At 41.0% G+C, this 27,902-nt stretch overlaps 1 protein-coding gene across 2 annotated transcripts in view; it reads left to right on the top strand.

The window, feature by feature from the left end:
- slc30a4 (solute carrier family 30 member 4) overlaps positions 1-27,902 on the top strand; it is a 46,724-nt gene that overhangs the window by 2,447 nt on the left and 16,375 nt on the right. For both annotated transcript variants that reach the window (XM_028822462.2, XM_028822461.2), the window contains exons 2-3: positions 13,108-13,254; positions 15,885-16,038. In XM_028822462.2, the coding sequence (XP_028678295.1) occupies positions 13,108-13,254; positions 15,885-16,038 (301 nt within the window). The remainder of the gene's footprint in view (positions 1-13,107; positions 13,255-15,884; positions 16,039-27,902) is intronic.

The following is a 27,902-nucleotide window of genomic DNA, read 5'->3' as shown; positions in this document are numbered from 1 at the left end:
ACTATAAAGGAAGAAAATTCAAAAGAAAAAAAAAAAGTTCTGATTTGGCTGTCACAGTCCCAGTGAGGCATTATGCAGATGTATTGCTGTTGGTATAAAGGAGCCCCTTAGCGTTCCTTGACACACTTCTGCTGAGTAAATTGTTGGCTGAAAGTCCTCAGTGTTGCCATGTCAGAGAGAGGATGTGCAGCATTGTTCACAATGGCACTCACTTTTGTATTAATTCTCTCCTTCACTATGACCTCCAAGAGGGTCCAGAGTTTGTCCTATTGACTGAGCCTGCCCTTATAATTAGCCGGTTATTGCCTTATTAGTAGCTTGTTATTATATTAAGACATTTAACATACCCCTCCTCATATACACACCAGAATGACTAAAGAAGAAAGAAAATGTCTGACTTCGGTAAAGATAAGAAGAGTTGTCACAGTGAGGCATCATAAATGCAAGTGGCTTTAGGTATAAAGGACCTTGAGTAGCTTTTTTTTTTACTTTCTAAATACAAAGTATAGGGAAAGTATTGTAATTGTTCAAAAATTTGATGTCGAGATTTTAATGAATCTCGATGTTTTAGACCTCCCTGACTTTCTTGTATACAAAGTATAGGGAATGTACTGGAATCCTCCAAAAATTCCATCTCAGTGTTTTAGACCTACCATTTTTGGAATTATGTGTGTTTGTGTGTGTTTGTATGTGTTTGTAAAGATGATAACTTGAGTACACTTTCCCTTGGGTCAACCAAATTTTGCATACAAGTATTAGGTACAAAACGTAGATTTCTTTCAACTGTTGGGCTATTTCTGCTAACCAGAAGTGGTACTTTACCTTTTATTCATGCAGTAGCAGAGTCCGATTTATTCAACTCTACTTTTATAATAATTGTTCGATATATTATTAATTTGGGGCGGCACGGTGGCGCAGTGGTAGCGCTGCTGCCTCACAGTTAGGAGACCTGGGTTCGCTTCCTGGGTCCTCCCTGTGTGAAGTTTGCATGTTCTCCCCATTTCTGTGTGTGTTTCCTCCGGGTGCCCTGGTTTCCTCCCACGGTCCAAAGACGTACAGGTTAGGTGCATTGGCGATCCTAAATTGTCCCTCGTGTGTGCTTGGTGTGTGGGTGTATGTGTGCACCCTGTGGTGGGCTGGCACCCTGCCCAGGGTTTGTTTCCTGCCTTATGCCCTGTGTTAGCTGGGATTGGCTCCAGCAAACCCCTGTGACCCTGTAGCTAGGGTATAGCGGGTTGGATAATGGATGGATGGATTATTAATTTGATTTGATTTGTTGTTGATGGTTCTTTAATGTACATAATATAAAAATATAATCATTGTCTTGTGGTTTACTCCTCAAATATCCATCCCCATATCTGAGTATATTGAGGGGAGACCACTCCAAATTTTTTGACATACCTCTGCTGAATAATTCGTTGGCTAAAAGTATTCAATGTTAGTAAGGTCAGAGAAAGGACGTGCAGAATTGTTCATGGTGGCATTCAGTTTTTTCTTCATTGTCTCCTTCACTACTACATCCAGGGGGTCAAGAGTGTATACCATAACTAAACCTGCCTTTTTATTTGGCTTATTGAATTGGTTGGCTTTTCTTGAAGTGATGTTACCAGCCCAGCACACCATGGTAGCCTTTACAGAGCAGAAGAACATGTAAAGGATGTGACAACCTACGTTAGAGGTGTGCAGTCTCCTGAGACAAACAAGACTGCTCTGCCCTTACTATGTAATTCCCGTGTGTTACGAGAACAGTCCGGCCTGACATTGATGTGGACCCTCAAGTACTTGTAGCGGTGCACCACCTCGACATCCACTCCCTGAACAGTGACTGAACATAGAGGTTCTTTGGTGCTGTGAAAGTCAATAACCAGTTCCTTGGTTTTGCTGATTTTTGAGTTGCAGTCAACTTCTATTGGTTCTTCACCCGACTCTTATACTCTGTCTTATCCCCCTTGTCAGTACACCCCATTTGTGCAGAATCATCAGAGATTTTCTGCAAGTGACGTAACCCGGTGTTATACTTCTAGTCCGAGGTGTACAGAGTGAAGAGAAAAGGGGGCTTGACAGTTCCTTGTGGTGCTCCAGTTTTGCTCTCCTCTATATGTGAGATACACACTGTCTTTGAGCCTCACAAACTACAGTGGGGCACACTCAAGCACATACCCAACCTTTTTACATGGAGCCAGTTATGAGATATCAATCACAGTATTAACACACAACATCATCAATTTGAAGAAAACTGAAACCAGAGTTCCCAGAGGCAACTTGAGCTGGCAAAAGGAGATCATGAAAACTCTGCATAGTGATTTGGCTGCTTCACAAAATAACATGGTAAAAAATAAGTAAACACAACTGTTTTAGTATCACCTGATCCATAGAGCTGAAGAGACCACCAAATGTCAAAAATAGGTTTGACTTAAAGGAAGAATCACAAATAGTCAAGAAAGAAAACCAGGATGATAAACTGTATTTTTCTTTCTCTCTTGCATATACACTCCTGAAACTCAGCAACAGAAGGACAACCCATTCAAAGATTACAGAAAAATGCTTCATTTTTTAAACAAGTTACAACACAAGAAGGACTTACATCTTCGGATTAATGGTCACTGGTCTAACAATGAAAAATGAATGATGAGCAAGTTTCTGTCTATGACTTATGTTTTTGGCTACTCAGTTGTGTCTGGGTGACAAGTTAGTTAGGCTGGAGGAAAGGTTCAGAGGCTTTGTGCCTGGATGAATTCAAATAAGAGCACTAGTGACTGTTTGCTTTTTAAAAAACTTTTCAATTTTTTTTAAATAGTTAAATGAAAAAGAAATTACTTTAAAACCACACACTTGTCCTGCTTCCCACTGTGACTAGTAAATGCTAGCAAGGTCATTGTTTTGTATACAGTGATCCTGTGACTGACCTAAGCTTTATCATTTTGAATGTTTACGTAAGAAAATGGCCTTCTCCAGATGTGAATTTAAGTACATTTTTTTGGCACAACCTAAATATACAAGCTAAAGCTATGTGTAAATATAAGAAAGCAGCATATATGTCTGCATACCTGTAGATATGTAAAGCATTCATAACTTTAGAATATTGATTACTTACTACTAATCAGTATGCCCATTTGTAGTTGTTTTTTACAAATAGTAGTGTATATATATATATATATATATATATATATATATAATGTGTGTGTATATATATATATATATATATATATATATATATATATATATATATACAGTGGAACCTCGGTTCACGACCATAATTCGTTCCAAACCTCTGGTCGTAAACCGATTTGGTCGTGAACCAAAGCAATTTTCCCCATAGGATTGTATGTAAATACAATTAATCCGTTCCGGACCGTACAAACTGTATGTAAATATATTTTTTTAAAGATGTCTAAGCACAAATTATAGTTAATTACACCATAGAATGCACAGTGTAATAGTAAACTAATGTAAAAACATTGAATAACACTGACACAAACACCCAGGCTCCCTGCTCAGCTGCATGCGCAGGCTCTCTCTCTCTCTCGGCAGCACGTGAGCTCCCCCCCCTCTCACATTGCAGCAGTTCGCGCTATAGCCTTACAATCCAATCGCTGCATAAACACTTTTTTTAAAATGAGTTTTATGCGCAGGGGGAAAAAAAAGGAACATTTGAACAAATCCGAACTTTATTTAAAAGCCAACCAAGACAGTGATATTGCAGGAGTTCACGCTAATAGCATTAAAACCCGATCAATCGCTTTAAACACTTTTTTTAAATGAGTTTTAAGCACTGGGGGAAAAAAGGAACATTTGAACAAATCCGAACTTTATTTAAAAGCCAACCAAGAAAGTAACATTACAGGAGTTCACGCTAATAGCATTACAGCCCAATCGCTGTAAACACTCTTTTTAAATGAGTTTTAAGCACAGGGGGAAAAAAGGAACATTTGAACAAATCCGAACTTTATTTAAAAGCCAACCAAGACAGTAACATTGCAGGAGTTCACGCTAATAGCATTACAACCCGATCGATCGCTGTAAACACTCTTTTTAAATGAGTTTTAAGCACATGGAAAAAAATAAACATTTGAAAAAAAAGAGAAAAATAACATTGCAAAACTTTCTTCTCACCACTCTTCACTTGCTTAGAAGCCATGGTTAACTGCAAAAGCACACGAAATACTGTCGAGCACAAAGAGTTCACAGGTAAAGCACGCACGTCTGACTGAGAACAATGAACAGGGAGAGGCTGAACATGTGCTTATATACAGTAATCGGTGCGTACGAACCGGAAGGGAAATGAAATAGAGCACAAAGAGTTCACAGCGAAAGCACGCACGCACATGCAAGCACGCACGTCTGACTGAGAACAATGCAACAGGTGCGGAAATCATTGGTGCGCACAAACCGAAAGGGAAACTGGTTTGTTCGTATACCGAGTGTGTGGTCGTGAACCGAGGCAAAAGTTTGGCGAAGGTTTTGGTCGTAAACCGAGTTGTACATGTACCGAGACGTTCATGAACCGAGGTTCCACTGTGTATATATATATATATATATACATACGTACAGTGCATCTGGAAAATATTCACAGTGCATCACTTTTTCCACATTTTGTTATGTTACAGCCTTATTCCAAAATGGATTAAATTCATTTTTTTCCTCAGAATTCCACACACAACACCCCATAATGACAGTGTGAAAAACGTTTACTTGAGGTTTTTGCAAATTTATTAAAAATAAAAAAACTGAGAAATCACATGTGCATAAGTATTCACAGCCTTTGCCATGAAGCTCAAAATTGAGCTCAGGTGCATCCTGTTTCCCCTGATCATCCTTGAGATGTTTCTGCAGCTTAATTGGAGTCCACCTGTGGTAAATTCAGTTGATTGGACATGATTTGGAAAGGCACACACCTGTCTATATAAGGTCCCACAGTTGACAGTTCATGTCAGAGCACAAACCAAGCATGAAGTCAAAGGAATTGTCTGTAGACCTCAGAGACAGGATTGTCTCGAGGCACAAATCTGGGGAAGGTTACAGAAAAATTTCTGCTGCTTTGAAGGTCCCAATGAGCACAGTGGCCTCCATCATCTGTAAGTGGAAGAACTTTGAAACCACCAGGACTCTTCCTAGAGCTGGCTGGCCATCTAAACTGAGCGATCGGGGGAGAAGGGCCTTAGTCAGGGAGGTGACCAAGAACCCGATGGTCACTCTGTCAGAGCCCCAGAGGTCCTCTGTGGAGAGAGGAGAACCTTCCAGAAGGACAACCATCCCTGCAGCAATCCACCAATCAGGCCTGTATGGTAGAGTGGCCAGACGGAAGCCACTCCTTAGTAAAAGGCACATGGCAGCCCGCCTGGAGTTTGCCAAAAGGCACCTGAAGGACTCTCGGACCATGAGAAAGGAAATCAGGCACCGCTCATCACCAGGCCAATACCATCCCTACAGTGAAGCATGGTGGCGGCAGCATCATGCTGTGGGGATGTTTTTCAGTGGCAGGGACTGGGAGACTAGTCAGGATAAAGGGAAAGATGACTGCAGCAATGTACAGAGACATCGTGGATGAAAACCTGCTCCAGAGCGCTCTTGACCTCAGACTGGGACGACAGATCATCTTTCAGCAGGACAACGACCCTAAGCACACAGCCAAGATATCAAAGGAGTGGCTTCAGGACAACTCTGTGAATGTCCTTGAGTGGCCCAGCCAGAGCCCAGACTTGAATCTGATTGAACATCTCTGGAGAGATCTTAAAATGGCTGTGCACCGACGCTTCCCATCCAACCTGATGGAGCTTGAGAGGTGCTGCAAAGAGGAATGGGCGAAACTGGCCAAGGATAGGTGTGCCAAGCTTGTGGCATCATATTCAAAAAGACTTGAGGCTGGAATTGCTGCCAACAGTGCATCGACAAAGTATTGAGCAAAGGCTGTGAATACTTGTGTACATGTGATTTCTCAGTTTTTTTATTTTTAATAAATTTGCAAAAACCTCAAGTAAACTTTTTTCACGTTGTCATTATGGGGTGTTGTGTGTAGAATTCTGAGGAAAAAAATGATTTTAATCCATTTTGGAATAAGGCTGTAACATAACAAAATGTGGAAAAAGTGATGCGCTGTGAATACTTTCCGGATGCACTGTATATATATATGTGTGTGTGTGTGTATATGTGTATATATATATATATATATATATATATGTGTGTGTGTGTATATATATATATATATATATATATATATAATATGTGTGTATGTGTATGTGTATATGTATATGTGTCTGCAGTGGGTTGGCGCCCTGCCCGGGATTGGTCCCCTGCCTTGCGCCCTGCGCTGGCTGGGATTGGCTCCAGCAGACCCCCGTGACCTTGTGTTTGGATTCAGCGGGTTGGAAAATGGATGGATGGATGTATATGTGTATGAATTGTTATGAATTGTCGAAAGCTTAGGAATAAAAAACTATTTGAAGATACTTGACTCTCTTTGTGGATCTCTCTCTCTCTCTCTGTATATATATATATATATATATATATATATATATATATATACTCACTCAAAGGCATATAATAATGAAAGTAAACATTTTGTGCTGACAGGGAAACAAAATGGTGTGCAGTTTTGACTGTAAACTAGATCTTACATGATTCAGGCAACCTGCCAGTAATGAGTATTATTTATGTTTAGGACAGCTCTTATTTTAAAAGCAATCAAATATGACACTGTATCCTTTGTTGTTTGTGCATACAAAACATAGTTCAGTGTTGGAGGATGTTTAGATTTTGCACGGCATAGAAATGATATCCAACCACTGGTTCAAAGTAATTTGAAATTAAAGAAGAACATTTTGTGAGTTTTAAAACATAGTTTCAATCTTTGCAAAGCAAGGCAAAGAGGGTGACATTCCTGTCTCACACTAGTATGACTCCAGCATAAATTTCTGCTGGTGTGCTTTCAGTGTTGGGATTGCACGTTCATTTCTTATTTTTGTTGGAAACCTGCATTTGCCACTTGTGACTAAACGTGCCCTGAAGTAGACTGGTGTACTGTTCAGTGTCAGTTCTTGTGTTGTGTGTGTTGCCGCAAGCAGCTCTGTAGTTGTGAAAGTACATGAATGAATGATTATGCTTCTCTCTTTTTTTGAGTATATGCCAGAGCATGATCTTTAAAAAAGCAAATGGTACAATAGCACAGTGTTTAGCATTGCTGCCTCACAACTTTAAGGATCTGGTGTCAGATACCAGCCTACTGATTTTCTTAGTAGAATTTACACAATGTCTTATATATTTACTGCATCAACCCCTGATATTTGTGTTTCATCTCACATCCCAAAGATTTACATTAGGCTGATTGGCAACTCTAAATTGGCCATGTGAGTGATTGCAAGAGTGGGCCCTATGATGGATTGGCACACTGTTCAAGGCTTGTTTTGGCATTGTGCCTAGTGCTGCTGAGAGAGGCTTTTTCTCTCTGCAACAATTTAATGGAGAAAGTAGGCTTAGGAAATGAATGAATAGAACATATCAGTTAAATTATATTCAGGCTTTGAGTAATTATGTAGTTTTGTCTTTATTACATTTAAATGTTCTGATCAATAATGTCTCAATTATATATGTGAAATCAATAGTTTTAAAAGTCATACTTGCAAATCATTCTATTTTTCTCATTAATTTTTTTTGTTCTGGGTTTTGGGGTGCCAGAGCTTAGCTTAACAGCAATGAGAATCTACAAATGGAGTGACCCCAGACCCCTTGAGAACACACGTAAAGCCCACAACCGAACATCTCAGGTGCACTTGAATAAAATATGAAAAGTACCCACTGCCGTCGTCATGTCTGTCTATCTGCGTGTTTCAGCTGCCAGTGGTACTTTTCTTCTTTATGGAAGTTTGTTGGGAAAGTTCAATTTTTGTTGAGGTATCTCCAGTAGAGCAAGCCGTACACATTTTTGAAATTAGAAAACTCCCATTCAGATTTATTGGTGAATTGAAACAGATTAACTTACTGTTTCAAATTTACCTTGAGAGAGGTTACTTCAACTTGAATATTTTGTACGATTTTCTTCTTAGTTATACGATAGCCATTGATGATGACAAAGAAGATCAAGATTACAGGTTATTGAATTGCTGGCAGAGCTGTCATAGTTCACAGTTGAGCGTTGTACATTTCCAGCATTTGGTGTTTTTTCCAAGTGTTTTAATGTTGTTTTGCAAGCATGTTTCAGGCAGTTTTCTGGTGTTAATCTCACTATAAATTTCACTACAAAATTGCTTGCTGCTGTCAGTGCAACATCATGCAAGCACATGAAACAGTCATCTAGTAACAGCTGGTGAGTATGGGGTTATCATGCACAGCAGTGATGAGCTCAAAAGAGTTGAACATACGTTGAATTTATATACTGTATATTTAATCCTGCATGTGCTGAAGGGTAAATTTAATCTGCCCAGTTTAGGGTCACTGGGAGACAGTGATTATTATAGCAGCATTGGGTTTGAGGGAAGAAGCACACTTAGGGCTCTTGGCAATGATTATTTGTAGAGTGTGCTGTGTACAATCCTGTAATGGAAATGTATTCATAAAGTATCTGTTTAATAATTTTAATTAAATTGCTAAACTTTATTTGCTAAAGATATTTTGAAACATTGTGATCTGGTGGTACAGAGGCCAGTGTTCACCCAGGGGCTTGAATTGGAGATGGATGTTATTTACATCACGAAGGACTAAATGTATTTTCTTAACTAAGAAGTATAATTTGCATATTTTAAGCATTCAGTGTTAAAACAGTAGTACTAGGGTGTTGTACTGTGTTAGCCATTATGAATGTAGTGAGAAGTCAAGCAAAATGACACCTTTTATAGGCTAACTAAAAAGATTAAAATATACAAGCTTTCGAGGCAACTCGGGCCCCTTTTTACATCTCGCCTAAAGAAGGGGACCGAGTTGCTTCAAAAGCTTGCATATTGTAATCTTTTTAGTTAGCCAATAAAAGGTGTCATACTGTTAAAACAGGTAATAATACTCAGTTCAACATGCTCAATAGTATCTATCAATCCCAAAATGCACGGGCATACGGAAATCCCATATGGTGTTGTGAGAAGCGGCTCTGCGCCACCACTCTGCTTATTTATTAAAATATCCGTGCTGAACTTTAACCTGATTAAAACTTAATGTATACCTATAACTTTTGTTGAATTCTTGTCACTTTAGTTAAAGTGACGTACTGTAACTCAGTCTGTCCTTCAATAGCTGTCACTAGAAGACCGATGCACCGAAGTTTTAATGAGGTGCTTCATCCAGGAAGAGGAATTGATTTCCTGTAAAAGAACGCTTCTGAAACTCTTTTGTTTTCTTTATCAGTGTTTTGCGAGCAGCACCATTGATTTGAATGTTCATCCTGTTGCATGCAGGAGCTTTCTAAACGGCTCGCTGGTAAAATGCTTAGGTGTGAATAGTGTCATTGAAAATAATGGCAAATAACTTTTCAAGCCATTTAGGAGTGTTATGGTCTAGTGCTAAACTGCTAGAAAAATGCATAGGTGTGAATAGACCATAAGAAATAATGAACTACACTTAAATCATAGTTCCTCCATAACCTATAACTAACACTTAACCATAGTTCCTCCAAAACATATAACTAACAATAGTACATAAAATGTCATTATTTATTGGAATCTGGTTTCTGTGAAAGCTGTTTTTAACTACCACAAAAATACTGTATTTGGGTTCAGTTTTTAGCTATGTAATATTTTAATTGTTATGTAAAAGCGTATTCTATGTCCTCATATTAAACATGTGACTCCATTCTGTTATCATTATTATCTTTCGCTATAACTCTTTGTTACAAAAGCAATTAATAATTAAAACAAAAGTATATTTGTCTTTTTAATTCTAAGGGCAGAGTGGTGACTCTGAGGCTAGGGATTTGCACTGTCAATCGGAAATTTGCCAGTTCAAATCCCGTAAACGGCAGAAGTGACTCTACTCCGTTGGGCCGTTGAGCAAGGCTTTTAACCTGCAATTTCCCCGTGCTGGGCATGACATCAATCTGCATAGAGCCCTGCAAACAGGTTCTCCAACTTGCTGTAAAAACTTGGGGGTGGGTGGCAAGATTGGCACTCCAATCACTGTACAAAAACTAATAAACCTCACACTGTTCCAGTATATACCAGGAGGTTGAATGTGTGGTGGGTGCGGCAACAAACTGTAATCAGCACATGCTCCCAACCTCTCTTTTTGATGAAGGAAATAAACAATAATACTGTAAAAAATTGCTCCAATATCCAAAACCGTTTACTAAGTCTCCAAATTCACCTGAATGTCCCGCTATATGTGCATTTCTAATTTGTTATTTGGGAATGCGGGAGTAACTAAGAGTGAGTATGTTCTTGGACCGTGACATGAGCAGGTCTGTGGAGTCGATACACAAAACCTTTGACTCTGACTCTGACTCTGCCTTCTTGATTTCCAACTCCAGCTCCTCAATTTATAATTACTGTAGACTAAGATAATTACTGTTTAATTCAAAGCACACAAACTACAAGACACAAGGCATTTCATCACTGCCATCGTGACCCTAACCTATTAAAGTTTGGGTTTAAAGGCTATAGTGATGCTGTTGAGGTTTGTGTGTATTATTTATTAAATAATTTAATTTTGATTTGCTACGGTGGGCTGGCGCCCTGCCTGGGGTTTGTTTCCTGCCTTGCGCCCTGTGTTGGCTGGGATTGGCTCCAGCAGACCCCCCGTGACCCTGTACGTAGGATATAGCGGGTTGGATAATGGATGGATGGATGGATTTTGATTTGATATATTTTATTAATCCCTGAGGGGAAATTGTCTTTCTGCGTGACCTTTGGGGGTGTAGTCAATACTTGCAAAATTAAAAAAGAGGCTATATTTTTACCAAAGGGCTAGAAGAAAAAATAGTAATTAGTATAGATGAAACTGGAAATTGTAACACATTAGATTACAATTTACATTGAGTCAGAGTCGGGACATTTTTATCGACTTCTACTCCGACTTCAATTCCACGACAGCCCTGGACATGAATACTGGATTGAAACTTGCATGTACAGGCAAACTCCAGATGGAATGGTGGATACCCTAGAATCAACAAAATCATTACTGATGTACCAAGACAGAGTTCATAGTTGTGAGAAGAATATGTGGCAAATGAAATTAAATGTGAGTAAGTGTGAAGTATTTCAGTGAGAAGTAAAAATGCTAGATTTCAATGCAAAATGGAAAGTCGCTAACCTTAAAGCATTATGAGAAAGGCTGAAGGGTTGCAGTGGACTTGTTTTGTCTCATATCCAGAGAGCACAAAGAAGCAATTAAGAAGACAAATGGGATATCAGGTTATATAGCACAGTGGACTGAGTACATGTACATAGAGGTCATTGGTAAGATTTGCAACATAGCAGTGAGGCCTCATTTGGAATATTGTGTGCATATTGCAGCACTAGAGAAAGTCCAGACAAGAACCATTAGACTGATTTAAAGATGTATCTAACCACTGCCACTGTTAAATGCTGGTGGTACAAGCTGTGCAGGTGGAAATCAACATTTTAAAGGTCAGGTCACTACAACATCCAGACTGGGCTCAAGAGAGTCTTGTATCTACCATTTTTCTTTCTGTTGTGCCAGCTACTAATGAGAGGTTGAACCCTTGAATGGGTTTATTGTTTTCCTATTCACGCCATAATGCTTTTTTTTTTTTTTTATATAAAACCTATACAAAAAGGTAATGTAATTTGATAAGGTTGTATCAATATGTGATCTTTTTGCAGCTTACTTTAATTGTTTTCTCCTCAATTAAGTCCTTTGAATATCCGCTTCAAGGTAATTTGTTTAATTATATAATAACAAAAATTTTATGATAATGACATGACTAAAGTTACAATTTAATTGTCAAAGACATATTTCAGTACATTTTTCTTTGCTTATTTATGCTTCTTGTTATTTCTGTCAGTTAAATATGCAGTTCTGAGTCAAAAGTCTTAAGAATAAGAAAAAAGCACATGCATTAGATACATTACCTTAAAACTTTCCAGCACTTACAGCTTTTTAGACATGCTAAGTATTAAAATGTCCTAATTAATATTCTTAATATGAAGTTGAATAAAATACAGGGCTATTCAAAATGAAAGAGCAGATTTCAAAAATGTATTTCAAACAAACTGTATCTGACAGAAACACATTCCACACATCACTGGATAGAGGAAAGTTCAAAGTTTGGTCCCATGGTCCTTGAGGTTGTTTGCACTTAACATGAGCACCACGTGTAGCGCGATAAACATCAAAACGGTAGACCATTTCTTGCCACATACGGGTCAACTGGTCCCTAGTTACTGAATTCACAGCTTCCTCAATTCGATGTTGCAGATCTTGAAGATTAGAGGGCATAGGTGGAACAAACACTCTTTCTTTAATGTACCCCCATTGATAAAAATCGCAGGGGGTAAGGTCTGGAGATCTGGGAGGCTATAGACAATGAGCAAAATCTTGTTGTCCACCTCTTCCAATCCATCATCCTGGAATGGTGTCGTTATGGTAACACCGGACCTCCAGGTGGAAATGAGGTGGGGCACCATCTTGCATGTAAATGAAATCATTCAAATCTTCTTGAAGTTGGAGAAACAACCAGTTTTGTAGCATGACCAGGTATGGGAAAACCCAGTCACAGTTTGCTACGCAAAAAAGAAAGGTCCATAAACTTTGCTTGCAGAAATGGCACAAAACACATTTACCTTCGGTGATTTCTCTTGTGGTGTTGTTGCCATTTTATTATAAATGAGAAACAGCGCTCGGTGGCATTCACTGGTACTTTTAGGCGGGCTTTTAAACTTTTAGCTTTCCTCTATCCAGTGATGTGCGGAATGTGTTTCTGTCGTATACAGTTTGTTTGAAATAAATTTTTAAAATCTGCTCTTTCATTTTGAATAGCCCTGTAGTATAATTAACACTTTATAAGAAGTATGCAGCTGAGAAAAATATACATTTGAATGTGTTTATATTATTGCTTGAAAAAAATATCCTTTTTTGTCTTATGCTTTATAAATTAAACAATATAATATTATTTCTTAGCATTTATGTTCCTGTTTTTCTATTTAATTAATTTCAAACATTCAACTTAAGGTGGTTATGTCGCCAATAGCCTAGCCATAATGACTGATGCACTTCATATGCTAACGGATCTCATCGGTATTGTTGTGTCCCTGCTTGCACTGTGGCTGTCTGGAAAACCACCCACAAAAAGGTTTACCTTTGGATTCCATCGTCTCGGTAGGTGTGACTGTTTTCATTCCTTTTAGTTCTGAAAGGTGTATGTATTTTATATTTGGTTGAACAAAAGCACTTTCTTCATGTTTCTTTTTTTTTTGTCATATTGCAAAATAAACATCTGTTTCATAAGAAGTAATTTTTGTGTTGGGCATTTGTACAAGATAGAAATACAAAGTTTAGATAGCATTCATTATTGTTCTGCATTGAAATACTAGTTTTATAGTAAATACACTATATATTTATTTTTTCTGCATTGAATTTAAGTGACATTATAGATTGTTCACATTAGTCCATTGAAAAAACATGGCTTTTTTATTAATCAGTTTCTTCCATTTTAATCCATTTTTAATCATGGCTATGAGATTTGACATTTTTTGAGACATTTAATGTTCCCAAATAAACCCATTGATCCTCACTCTTTCTGTAAATAATTGTATTAGGAGGTTTATAAAGCATTACTTGGCCCTTAATAAAACTAATATTTATTTTAGACCTGCCCAAAGATGTACTGAAACATGATTTCGCCTTACTTGCACTCATTTCCATTCATGCATGGCTATCTTTAAACAAAATACTTTTTAGGCTAAAATGTTGATATTATTAACACGCAGGTTTTTTGAAGAATAAGTGCTCCTCATTTAAACCTTTCTTCATTGTGGCCACTTTACTTGATCGCTAGGAGCTTGTGAAACTGAAGTAATTAAACCGAAAGTAAATATGTGGGTAGAGAAAGGAACAAAGCACAGTCTGTCATGACTGTATGAATCATCGTCTGATTATATTCTGGTTTTACGTGTCTTCATTGCGTACAGTACATACATTTATTTATTTGGCTGACACCTTTATCCAGGGTGACTTACAACATTTATGATACATTTGGTTACAATTCTTTTTCCAGTTGGAGCACAGGCAGTTCGAGTCAGTAGCGGAATTTGTACCCACAACGTCGGGTTTTGAAGTCCAAAGGCTTAACTGTTCAATTTCTTTTTAAACTTTTACATTGACCCTCTTTTAGTTATGAAAATGCCTGTCAAGGCAGAATCAGTTTTTGCTTCCTGTGGATCAAATACTAAAAAGTGTTGATTTAGATATACTACATCTTTTTACCATATAGGGTGGGGAACAGGCCGGACACAGACTGGTAGACATGTTTTAATGTCACCACATACGTTTATTAAACACTATATACAATGGTGAAACATGCGCAACCCAGTGCCGCAGGACCAATCACCCCAAAGTCCAGGCCCTCAATACAATGCCTCGTCTCTCTTCTGGTCCGCCTCCACTCCTCTCCTCCGAGCTCTGTCCTCTTCCACCCGACTCCAGCCCTCGAATGGAGGGAGGCAGCCCTTTTTATCCTCGCCCGGATGTGCTCCAGGTGTCTTCCGATAAGCTTCCGCCGGCACGCCCCAATGTGGCAGAAGTACCGGCTCTGCACCAGGAAGCACTCTGGGTGTCCCTGATCCTCTTCCCCCCCAGCACTTCCGGATGGAGGAAGTGCTGAGGTCCAGGGCTCCGTAGGCATCGGGGCACCCCCTGGCGGTGACCTTGGGCCTCTACAGGGTTGACCTTCAAAGCTCTGTACCCGTGGTCCCCAAAGCCACCAGGGCGGTCGCCCCCACGTGGTCTGGGCGAGGCGTAAGCCCTCCTCTGGTCATCTGGGGCGTCCCGGCCGGGTCGCCCCCCCAGCCACCTGTGACAATAGGCAGTTAATTTGTAGAAAAAAAACATGATTTGAAGCATTATTTAGATTGTATTCTGTGATAGGAAATGGCCAGGTGTGAAGATATATAACTTTTTTTCCAATTCAGTAATAGACTCTGAGATATAATGAGATAATGAGATATAAAACATCTGAGTGTTTGCCCTTTTTCTAAAATTTGTATATTTTTATTAAGCTCATAGCATGTAATTTTCTAACCTGCCTAATCCAGACCAGGGTCCTGGGGGGTGGTGGAGCCAATCCCAGCTTGCACAGGGCCCAAGGCAGGAACAAACCCTTAACAGATTGCCAGTTCATTACATGATGAACACACACACCAAACACACACTAGAACTAATTTAATGTTGCCATTCCACCTAACTTGTGTGTCGTCAAACAGTGGGAGGAAACGGGAGCATCTGGAAACCCACACAGACACTGGGAGAACATGCAAACTCCATGCCTCTTCATTACAAAGTGTCTCCATTCACTGAACATTATAGAACATTATTTTGCTTTTCAAGAATGCTGATCCTTCGTAGTGAATTTCAATAATAATATACAGTAATAAATTAGCTCTTGTTATGTGTACTAGAGCCATTTTAATTAGTACTTAAATGACTTCTGATAGCCTTAAATAAATATTGCTAAGTGCTTTATCTGTAAAAATGGTTATGTATACAAAGACCTGCACTTTGCACTGCACCAGCTGCTAGACCTACTGTGATATGTCAAATACAAGTCTGATCCTTATTTTGAGAATGTTGTCACTGTTGATATGTCAAATACAAGTCTGATCCTTATTTTGAGAATGTTGTCACTGTTGATTTGTCAAATACAAGTCTGATCCTTATTTTGAAAATGTTGTCACTGTTGTCAATATGACATTACTGTTACTGTTCATTCTGTTTTCTTCTTCTTGTTGCAGAGGTTATTTCGGCAGCAATCAGTGTTCTGCTAATATACATACTTACAGCAGTACTACTTTATGAAGCTGTTCAGAGAACTATGCATCAGGATTTCACTATAGATGGAGATATTATGCTCATAACAGCAGCTGTTGGGGTTGCAGTGAACATAATGTAAGTTTTAAATATCTCTTATTTCAAGTTATTTAGTACTGAGTACTATTATACCATGGAGCTCCCGACCTTAGTTGTCTTTCTTCTTAATTTAATCCTACCCATTTGTAGAATAATGTGATTTTATTCTTGTTCTTTGAAGTGTTAAGAAGAATTATAGACATATAGACATATATAGACATATAGTTTTTATGTTATTAAAACAATGTCCCATGATATCCAGTAACTTTGGTCAGCCTGTACACTGGTACTGTGAGTGCTGTGCTGAGTAGCGGCAGAACCTCTGCATTTTTCCCAATTGATTCTGGGGTTCGTCAGGGGTGTGTTTTTTCTCCTATCCTGTTCAATGCTGGCATAGACTGGGTGTTGGGCAGGGTCGTGGGGTCCAGCGGATGTGGAGCATCTGTTAGTGAAGAGAGATTCACTGATTTTGACTTTGCTGAACGATGCTGTGATCTTCACAGTGTCTATGGGGCTCTCGAGAGAGTGAGTGAGGAGTCTGAGTGTTCTGGATAAAAAAAACAGATCCTGACCAGTAATGACCTCTTGGGCACAGCCATCAGCAGTGTGTCTGTCTGCAGAGAGAGAGTTCCATCCACGTCGAGAGATTCACTTACCTCAGCAGCAATATTCATGTCTCTGATGACTCTTCGTCTGAAGTCAGTACATGGATTCGGAGAGCATGAGGGGTCATAAAGTCGCCAGAAACGGGTGTGTGGCACTCCTGATATCTTTGCAAAAAGACAAAGGTCCAAGTCTTTAGAGTCCTGGTGCTTCCTGTTCTGCTATATGGTTGCGTGACATGGACACTATCCAGTGAAGACTGGACTTCTTTGGTACTGTGTCTCTTTGTAGAATCCTTGGGTACCGCTTGTTTGATTTTGTGTCGAATGAGTGGGTTGCTCACGTAATCCCAAATGAGGCATATTACCTGCACTGTGAGGGAGCATCGGTTACAGCACTGCGACCATGTAGCTTGATAACATGAAGGTGATCTGGCTCATAAGATCCTCATTGTTGAGGACCAGAATGGATGGATGAAGCCAAGGGGATGCCCATGTTACATGAGGCTGCGGCAGATAGATGGCAATTTCCGGGAGGTGGGAATGGACCATGTGTCTGCCAGGGGGGTTGCTAACCAGGGTCCAGAGCTATTTCGTAGTGTGGTGGATGCAGCAGAGCGCTATACTAGTGCAAGGTCCCTGATCTGACCAGACCTATAACTGTATTTAAACTGTAAGTTCTTTTATTTTGTTTTATATTTGAATTTTAGACCTCTGTAAAAGCAAACTTGTAAACACAGTAAGAGCAAGTATAAGTAGAGACAGCATAGAGAAGCCTAAACTGGCAAAAGTGAAACTTACCACAGTAAAATGGACAGCCTAGCAAGGTGAAAGGCCAGAACAATAAATGATAAATTTGACTTTCCACATTAGTAAAAGCAAAGTCCTCAAAACCATTGGATATTTTCATGCACACCTAATGAACATTGTTTTAGTTTGGGAAAATGGTTCAAAGGTTTTAACAGAAAATAAGCAGGCAAGAATCAGAGAGGAAAGGTCCAATACTTCAATTGTTTACTTGTTCAAATATAATATCAGTTACATACAATATAATAGCAATATACATGCAGATATAGGAATTGTACTATTGACTTACAGTAATATATATAAAGATATGTGATTTATACTATTAACTTACAGTAATACAGATGTGTGAATTATACTATACTTACAGTAATATCAAAAGACCCAGAGCCATCATCCTAGACCAGTAGACTGAGGGAGCCCGCGTGTCAGTCTCGTCAGAGGATCAACTCGTGAGCCTGGTCCAATACCGGGCGGTGTGCACGTTCCCCACGGTTGAGCTTCCGAAGAAACTGAGGGCGGAACCTTCCCTTATATACTAATTGAGTGTCCTTACCCAAAATGGCTTACGTGTAAGCAGTGTATACAGAAGTGATCAGTTTCTGCACACCTTCTTCCCACGGGACATCTTATTGTTTTTCTTCTACTTGGCCCTCACTGAGATGGTGCCTAGTATCAGAAGACACACAATAACAAGCGTTGCTTGCAATGAAGCCCCTCGAAGTGAAAATCAAGTACATGGCCTTGACTGTATTCCCATAACATTCTGAAACTCTTTATGAGAAGCAAGTTTTTGCACATTCTTTCGCTCTCATCCCAAACATTCCAATCTTTGTAGCTGGTTTTGCACTGAAGCGACCAATCCCCCCCCCTCTTACTCCTTTATTTCATCCCTTCTCCTGTTACAGAGAAAACCTTTTTTATTACAATCGGTCCCTCGCTCAGCGCAAAATCAGCAACCTTGTCTGTCGTGCTCTGTTATTAATTCGTTTTAAAACACAAAACACATAGCAATTAAATATAGTCATTAAAGCAATAATAATAATAAGCAGCACCAAAGGGCGGAAGAAAACTGACAACATTGTGGATGCCTTTGGTGACCAACCTGTAAAGATTGACCACCACGCATTTACAGATTCACCTTCAATTTTGGTCCCTAAAATTTGTAATTGAGACGTCGTCATGACTGTCTGTACAGTAAGTGCATCTACATGTTTTTGATGTTTAGCAGCCAATTCTTTTAATTGCAGGGAGCTATTTAATAAACGTTCAGCTACAGCCAGTGAAATTGAGGTCGGAGCATGCCAGACTTGCCATTGAACCTTGGTAAGATGATTTTTAGTGGTGTAATTATTCAGATAGTAAGTATTATTTGCTATTTGCCAAACATATACATTATCAAGACATCCAGAAAACGGAACCTGTGGCAGCCTACGATTAGCGATGGTGGTGGAAACACAGAGTCGGTGAGGTCCCACTTCATACAGAGTGGTGTTCTGATTAACTAGTCTCCAATTACAGGTGGTTGCTTTACCTGAAATACATGGGTTTTCCTGTCCTGACATCAATCCACAGAACATACCAATATTAGTGTGTTCGCAATTTCGTAAATCATATGTTTTGTTTGTTTTAGGTTCTAGCCACTCACCATCCAATTGCAGCTGCCAAAAGTGTCCGTGTGCAACAACAGGTAAAACGTGATATCTACACAAGGTTATCATAGTGGTAACATTATATTGAAACCAATACCCATTACATATTGTATCATTACACCTAGTGTTTTCAGGTTTAACCGTTAACCATAAGCTACTGCTAATGTTCCATATATCTTGCCATATTTGCATATTATTAGTCCTTAAAGCCATTTGCATGTTATTTTTCTGTATCTGTGCTTGTAATATGTTAAAAGTGCATACAGTCCAGTTCATGAAAGTTGAGACATTTAGCCATCGAATGTCATTGCTAGCCATGATTATCCAATCTGAAGCGCGTTGTTCCCAGTTTACTGTTTGCTGATGAGAGACCATGGACTGAGGTAACCACCTAGCCATTTGGTCTGCCACTTTGTGAGTATGTCGTCCCACATTCTCAAGCTTGTTTGCAGTTATTTCATTATCTATGGTGTTTAAAGTTCCTAGGGTGGTGCCAACCCCTCCTAAGAAAGTGTCATACCATGCCCGTTTAGCACGCTTACACTGTGGCAACAGTGGAAATGTCACTTGCCATGTAACCTTAGTCCTTTTTGCTGTCATAGAAACAAGTTTACATGTGTCAATTATTGGTTCTACATGTGACTGTCTTGTTATGGGGGTTCTGGCCCACACGGCTATAGCAAGCATTGGTATAGTCCTGTTAATAATTTCAGTTGCATTGATCCAGCCAATGGGCCCAGTCTTATTAGAGGTGTATTCGCCTGATGTTGCATTAACCTCGCACTGTACCTTGGAACCGTTCCAGGGCCCCATACACCAAGTTACTTTCGACGTCCAGGTAATATTTAAGTTTTCAGAGCACTCAATCAGATACTTCTGTGGTTTTACCCCCGGCACCTTCAAGTTCGAGGAGTAGATGGTGCACCCATCACCAGTCGTAATTGTAAGGACATTGCAAGACTGATTCTCCGGACACGTCGTGTTCTCCTGCCGTCTAGATTTAGTGGAAGTGTTCCACCACCATCGGACCTGAGTCGTCTCCGTTGCCTCGCCTCCTAATGTAGTGGCTCCTACTTCATTCAGAACACCCCCAATTCTGTAAAACAAGAACACAGCATGTTGCACCCACTCCTCACTCCCGTCTATAGCAGTGTTTTGCAGGAACATTTACCCATGCTTCTTCTCCATTGTATAGAACAGTTACAATCAAATCCTGTCCCATTGCGATGATTTCTGCCGGGCGGGGTGGTCCATGGGGTTGTTTAACCCACACCTTCGCCCCATTAACCAATTTAGGAGCATCTGTTGATCCAAATCCCCCCACATTCCGGCCAGTCTTAACTACTGGTGCAGTACTTTCCTGCACTTTTCCCATGTGAACTGGTATTATTAACAATTGCGCTATTCGATCTCCCTTAGTCAATTTGATTGGATCCCCCATTGAGGATTGTAACAGAACTTTGACGGTCCCTTGGTAATCTGCGTCGATTACGCCTGCTAGCACAGTGACTCCCTTTAGCGCTAGACTTGATCTTGGGCATACATGCCCGTAGTGTCCCTTCGGGATTTTCACCCCTATCCCTGTATTAATTATAGTTACTCGTTCGGTGACTGTCTCATCCTGTATCGCATAGAGATCTAAGCCTGCTGCCCCCTCACTGCCCCTAATGGGTAGTTTCGCGTCTGGATGCTCTGTCCAGATCTGTATTGGCCCGTCTGCGTCCATTTTACAGATCTGAAATTTCATCCTCTGCAACGGAGTTGAACCTGTTGCAAATGGGCGATTATTGAGCGCGCAAACCGCATCCACTAAATGCTCCTTCCAGTTTTGGAGCGTTCCCCCTCCTCTCTTACGCAGCCGAGTTTTCAATAACCCGTTAACTCGTTCCACTAACCCTGCGGCCTGCGGATGATAGGTTACATGGTATACCCACTCTACCTGTCTTTCCGCCGCCCAGCGCTTCACTTTCCATCCTGTAAAGTGCGTCCCGTTATCTGATTGAACCTGCAATGGGAGGCCATATGCCAATTCTACCTTTTGAAGGGCCAATAGGGTGGCCTCTTGGTTGGCATGTGGGCAGGGATGTACCACCAATACTCCGGAGTATGTGTCCACCACCGTGCATGCATACTCACACCCTTTGGACCTAGGCATGGGCCCAATAAAATCAATTTGCCAAATTTGTCCTGGTTCCCGCCCCCTGTTAATATGTCCCATTACTGGTTGCAATACCGGGAGCTTCTGCTGATGCTGACATGTTTCACAATTTAATCCTACCTCCCTCGCTTTGTCTATAGTTAGGGCCACCCCCCTCTCTGCTGCCCACTTTACAGTAGCAGCCGCCCCAAGGTGACCCCCCCTCTCATGTGCCCACTTTGCCATGTCTGTTCCATGTTCCATTATTGTTACTGTCGCGGTTTTGGTTTGGGCATCCGCCACCGCGTTAAAAAGAGCCTCTGCATCCGTCCCTTTTGTATGCGCGTCCACGTGCGACACCGTGATGTTAGGATTATTGGCAGCAATTTCCCAAATTTGTTCCCACATCTCTCTCCCCCAAACGTCCCTTCCTTTGATTGCCCACTTATTTTTCTTCCATGTGGGCATCCACACCCCTAGCCCGTTTGCCATGGACCATGAGTCAGTGTAGATATGACAGGGACTCAGCTTTTCCTGCTGTAATATCATCGCTACTGCCTGTAGCTCTGCCCACTGACTGCTCTTTCCTTCTCCCCTCCCTTCCAGCATTTTCCCAGTGTGAGGATTATACGCCACCGCTTTCCAGCAGCGCCGCCCCCCCCCACCACTCTGCAACTCCCATCGGTGAACCAGGCGTGCTGTTTTTGCTCGTCTGTCAGGGTATCGTATAACTTACCCCATTTCACCGGCGACTCCTCCTCGTGAGTCACCATTATTATTTCCTCACCTTCCTCTGGTACCTCTGCCACTTTCTCGTGTAATACAGACACACCGGTTGCGCCGGGCTTCGCCCGGTCAGCTATGTACCATTTCCATTTGATTATGGTGTTTTCTTGGGCTGCCCCCACCCTGTGAGTTTTGGGGTTGCTCATTACCCATGTCATGATCGGTATCTGCGGTCGCAAAAGGACCTCATGTCCTAGTGTCAGTTGTTCTGTGTCTATGAGTGCAAGATAACACGCCTGCAATTGTCGTTCAAACGGAGTGTAGCGTGAACATGCATCTGCTAATTTTTTAGACCAGAACCCTAAAGGTCTGCGTTTCCCACTCTGCTTTTGCCACAAGCTCCAGTTAGCATAGCACTCGGTTGAGGACACCTGCAATTCTAGAGGCCCATCCTCCACCCTTACCAGGCTCCCTGCCTGCACTATCGCTTCCTTGGCCAGCGCGAAAGCCACCTGCGCTTCTGGTGTCCATTCAAACGTATTCTTTTTACGTGTGATCTTGTATAACGGCCCCAGAATTTGCCCCATGTGCGGTATATGGTGTCGCCAGTATCCAAATAGCCCCACAAATTTCTGCACATCCTGCTTTGTTTTTGGGGTTGCAAAGTGAACGACTTTGTTGCGTACCTTTTCCACTATCTCTCTTTCTCCCTTGTTCCACTGAATCCCCAAAAACTTAACCGTGTGAGAGGGTCCTTGTATTTTTTGTGGGTTAATTTCCCATCCCTTGCTTTTCATGTGTTCTACTAGTGAGGCTATCGCCTCTCCTACCTGCCCCTCTGTCTCCCCCTGCACCATGATGTCATCGATATAATGGGTGATTGTGAGGTCCGCCGACCTTTTCCACTCATCTAAATGTTCTGCCACCAGCCGGTGACAGATGGTTGGGGAATGTAAATACCCCTGTGGCAGGCGTGTGAAAGTGTATTGTCTCCCCAGCCATGTAAATGCAAACTGATCCTGCTTATCCTCAGGGATGGGGATTGTGAAAAAGGCATTTGCCAAGTCTATCACCCCGTAACACTTTCCCTTACTTGCCTGAATTTTTTCTATCAATGTAATAGTGTCAGGCACCGCCGCCGTCAGGGGCGGTGTGTGCTTATTTAGTTCTCGGTAATCTACCGTCATTCGCCAAGTGCCGTCTGACTTTTTAACAGGCCAGATTGGGTTGTTCCACTTAGTGGTTGCTCCCCTCAACACTCCTACGTTCAGGTAATCTTTTATTGCAGCCTGAATTTCTTCCTGCCCTCCTGGAATCCTATACTGTTTTTGACACACTACTTTTCGGGCGATTGGGATTGGGAACGGTGGTATTTTCAATTTCCCCACTGTCACTGCTCTAACTTTCTTTGGGCCCCCAAAAGAAAATGTCCCCTCATTGGGGAGATGAAGAGTCATCCCCGTAAAATGTCCATCCCTATTATATACTCTTTCACTGGGGTGATTAGTACGGGGTAGGGTCTCACGGGCAACTGACCAATTTGTAACATCACCGTCACCTGAGTGGCAGCGATGTCCGTTCCCCCAATCCCCTGCACTGTCAATCGTTTCCCCTTGAATTTAGATGGATTCCCATATATTAAAGTGGCCTCCGCACCCGTATCAATGAGAGCCTTTACTATTTGTTTGTTGTTAGTTTCCCAATGTATCGTTACCGGTACAAAAGGTCAAATGTCCGCATCGTGCCAATTTAGAGCTCTCACCTGTGCTTGGCCCCATCCCTAACAATCTCGTGCTGCGCGTTCTAATTCTTCGACGGGATATAAAGTCCTTCCTTTATTTTTCCCTTTCCCTTTGCTCTTAGCTTTCTTCCCTCCTTTCTTATGTTTACTCTTGCGCCGGTTTTTCCCCCTGTCTTCCTCCTCCTCCTCCGAGGAGCTCTCGGAAGATGAAGAGGGGCCAGTTTCATCACGCTTCTTACTCAACTTTTCCCACTCAGCAAAAGTAAGAACTTCGTCATGCTTTTTACTTAATTTTTCCCATTCAGCGAAGGTAAGAAGTGAATGTACTTCTGCCTTTGCTACTCGTTTCTTTATTCCACCAGACTTATCTATAAGTCCTTTTTTCTTTGCCCTGTCCAGGAGCACTCCTGTAGGCAGTCCATCTATCTCTTCCTTAGGGACTTTAGCATTAATTAACGCTCCCCATAACTCCTTCCTATTCACTCCCCCTGTTCTATAGGCGCTATCCCTTGATGTAGCCCCAGTGCGTTGTGTTGCAGCTGTCCCTGGCGGGGCTCCTCCCCACTCCCCCAGGTCACCTAAATCCCGTAATTTGGCTACAACTTCCCCCACTCCTGCACCTACCTCATTCAGTAAAAGAGTCATTATTATTCCTTTCAAGTTAGCAGGGGCTGTTTTTATTAGGATGGTCCTGGCTACAGATGTAAATGGGAACACATCTAACTGATCCGCTTGGCCCGCTACCACGGCGTCCCTCATTGCCAATTCTCTAACCACTCGAATCGCCTGCTGCAAAGTCGTCCATGGTTTTACTTCAGGCCAATTCTGTGGGTGTGGATATATTTCATATGCTGCATTCGCCGCCAGCGCCAGCAACGTGCTGTCCCCTTCTAACTTAGTCAATTCTTGTCTCATTGCTTGTTTAAAACGGGAATCGACAGCATAATCTGTAAATTCAGTACCATCCCCCTTATCCAGTGACACATGCCCGGCTCCTGCATCATGCAAGCGTACGAGCCATGTGTCTACTGGCTCATTTCGCCCTTGTGCATAACGTGATCTAAATCCTTCCCTTTCTTGTGCAGTATAATCTTCGAAAACATCTCCCCTCCTAACATTACCATGTGCGTCAGTAAAAAGTCTGCGACGCATCACGGGTTTAGCCTGTAAAGGCAGAGGATCAATTACCGACCCTGCATCGGGTCCGTCATCATCCTCATAATCATCATCCCAAATGTTACCGTCCCATTTTTCAGGATCCCACTCATGAACGTTAACTGCGGCTACAAACGCTTTGATCTTCGCAACATCCGGTCTACGCTTCTTTTTCGCATTCACCTTGGCTATGCAAAAGGCTGCCTTTTCCGCCATCCCCTCGGCTCTCTGTACCCGCGGCAATAATACAGCTACCTGGGATTCGGCCATTGAGGCCCGCCCTAACGCATCCGCCAAGTCCATTTGCATTTTCTTAATCTCCCTTTCTTTTTCGTCTATCAGACTATCCAGATTTTTAACTGCAGTTAGCAAAACCCATCCTCGCGTCTGCAAGCCCATTATGGGTTCCTTTGCAGACACCTGACATTTGTTAAGCGCGGCTAGCACATTCACTGGTGTTGGGGGATCCAAGCTCTGCCAATATTGTGCTAATCCCCCCCCACATCTCAATTCTCTGGCGCAGTCTTCCCATACCGTTTCCTCCCAGCCGGGGAGAGGTAAAGGAGCTGCGCCAGGGTTTTTATCCTTTTTCTTAAACATCTCTGATTTCCTTTGCCTCACTTAATAGTTCAATATTTTACCAGATTCCCCAAAATCCTGCCGACTACGCCAAAATGTTTTAGTTTGGGAAAATGGTTCAAAGGTTTTAACAGAAAATAAGCAGGCAAGAATCAGAGAGGAAAGGTCCAATACTTCAATTGTTTACTTGTTCAAATATAATATCAGTTACATACAATATAATAGCAATATACATGCAGATATAGGAATTGTACTATTGACTTACAGTAATATATATAAAGATATGTGATTTATACTATTAACTTACAGTAATACAGATATGTGAATTATACTATACTTACAGTAATATCAAAAGACCCAGAGCCATCATCCTAGACCAGTAGACTGAGGGAGCCCGCGTGTCAGTCTCGTCAGAGGATCAACTCGTGAGCCTGGTCCAATACCGGGCGGTGTGCACGTTCCCCACGGTTGAGCTTCTGAAGAAACTGAGGGCGGAACCTTCCCTTATATACTAATTGAGTGTCCTTACCCAAAATGGCTTACGTGTAAGCAGTGTATACAGAAGTGATCAGTTTCTGCACACCTTCTTCCCACGGGACATCTTATTGTTTTTCTTCTACTTGGCCCTCACTGAGATGGTGCCTAGTATCAGAAGACACACAATAACAAGCGTTGCTTGCAATGAAGCCCCTCGAAGTGAAAATCAAGTACATGGCCTTGACTGTATTCCCATAACATTCTGAAACTCTTTATGAGAAGCAAGGTTTTGCACATTCTTTCGCTCTCATCCCAAACATTCCAATCTTTGTAGCTGGTTTTGCACTGAAGCGACCAATCCCCCCCTCTTACTCCTTTATTTCATCCCTTCTCCTGTTACAGAGAAAACCTTTTTTATTACAAACATGTTGTGATATGGCCTGTTGAAATGACATTGGACATGTAGGGGCTAGGGGTGTTCATCTTGGCCTGGGCAAGCTTTACAAATTCAGTAGCTTAATGCTGAAGTGTTGAAGAAAGAGAGCAAGAAACAAGGAGGAGGAAGAAGAACACAGTCACCAAGAAGATCCATAAGACACAGCATTGTAAAATGCCACATACATTGGTTTAGTTGGTCAGTATCGTATATGACCGCTCCTAAAATATTCAGGTTGTATCATTGATTTTATCACACCTATTTCCTTTTATTTGCTTTCGCTTTTTGGCACATTAAGAGTATTTAAGAATGTTAAAGTCTATAATGACTGAATATAAGTTTATTACTTGCTCCCTAGGCTTGCATTTTACATTTGCTCTCTCTTGCTGCAATGGCTATAAATTAATAAAGAGGTGATGTCCTCTTACAGGAGAAGTGAATCACAGTAGCAGTTGGTTCTGGGTGTAGTTCCCAGTGAGTGCATTATGACTGCTGGGCTGTTTCTGCTTCCAGGCCAGGTGTGTGTACAAGGATAAGAGAACAAGAGTTGGGTTGGAGGACATATTTGTAGGACTATGTAATAAAGAATCTGGGCTTAGAAATAAAATTATTTATGTTTTAGGATAGAATCTTCCCAAAATCCTTCCACAATAAAACACCATTCATTTGTTAGATAATAAGAGGCTAATTTTAGGTTAGAAGTGGCAGCAGAGAAATGACAGGAATAGCAACCTTTCTTTGGTTTTTAATCACGTCAGTTCCCTAAAATGTACTGAGATTGGACTACTGCTCTGCCTGTGGCAGTCCTGCAGCCAAGAACCGATGTAAAAGGCAGAATAATAGTCAGTCAACCAAAAATGGCATAGTGGAATGTTCAGTGTATTGAACCTTTGTCAAATAGTAACTGATACCTTAACTAAATCTGAGTCCTGTATTTGAAAAAGAAGATGGTGAATTTGGCAACAGTTTGAAAATAGAGAGAGTGAAAGACTGTTAGGGTGGTGTAGTTTATAAACTGGGCTCGTGGATTCTTTAATGACATGTACCTTTTTGCTCTCCCTAGCACAGATATATTTCTAACTCTTTGAAAGCAAACATAAATAGATGCTTTACAAAACCTATAAAAATATTTTCTCCTCTCATTAATATGAGTCCAATGCTGTTTTTCCATTAACAATATAAACCAGCTGGAAGCCATATAAGGCTAATGGCTTGCTTCTAGATACATACAAGTGCATACGAGAACTGAGAAGAAGGCTTTATATAAGTTAATTATATCAGTCATAAGTGGGAGATGCTGTATTTATGTAGTCTGGCACAGTTTTTCTTTTGTTTTTTATTTATTTTATTATTTATGATTATTATTTATATATTTATTTTTAAACATTGCATTATGTTGTACTGTTTATCTACTCTATTATTTCAGATTCTTTGGTAGTCACCTGTATTCTGTGTTTCATTATAGAGTGAAGTTTCAAAATTTTGCAGAACATGGTAATTAAGTGCATGTACTTTGTCTTCAGTCAGATTAGGCATGTTAGTCAAATAGGCATCAAAGGGGGATATTGCACAAAACAACTTAAAATAAGTTTAT

This window comes from Erpetoichthys calabaricus, chromosome 17 (assembly GCF_900747795.2).
Source record: "Erpetoichthys calabaricus chromosome 17, fErpCal1.3, whole genome shotgun sequence".
In the NCBI taxonomy this organism is placed as follows: Eukaryota; Metazoa; Chordata; class Cladistia; order Polypteriformes; family Polypteridae; genus Erpetoichthys; species Erpetoichthys calabaricus.
The sequence above is the reverse complement of the archived record's forward strand: the minus strand, read 5'-3'. Positions and strand labels throughout refer to the sequence as shown.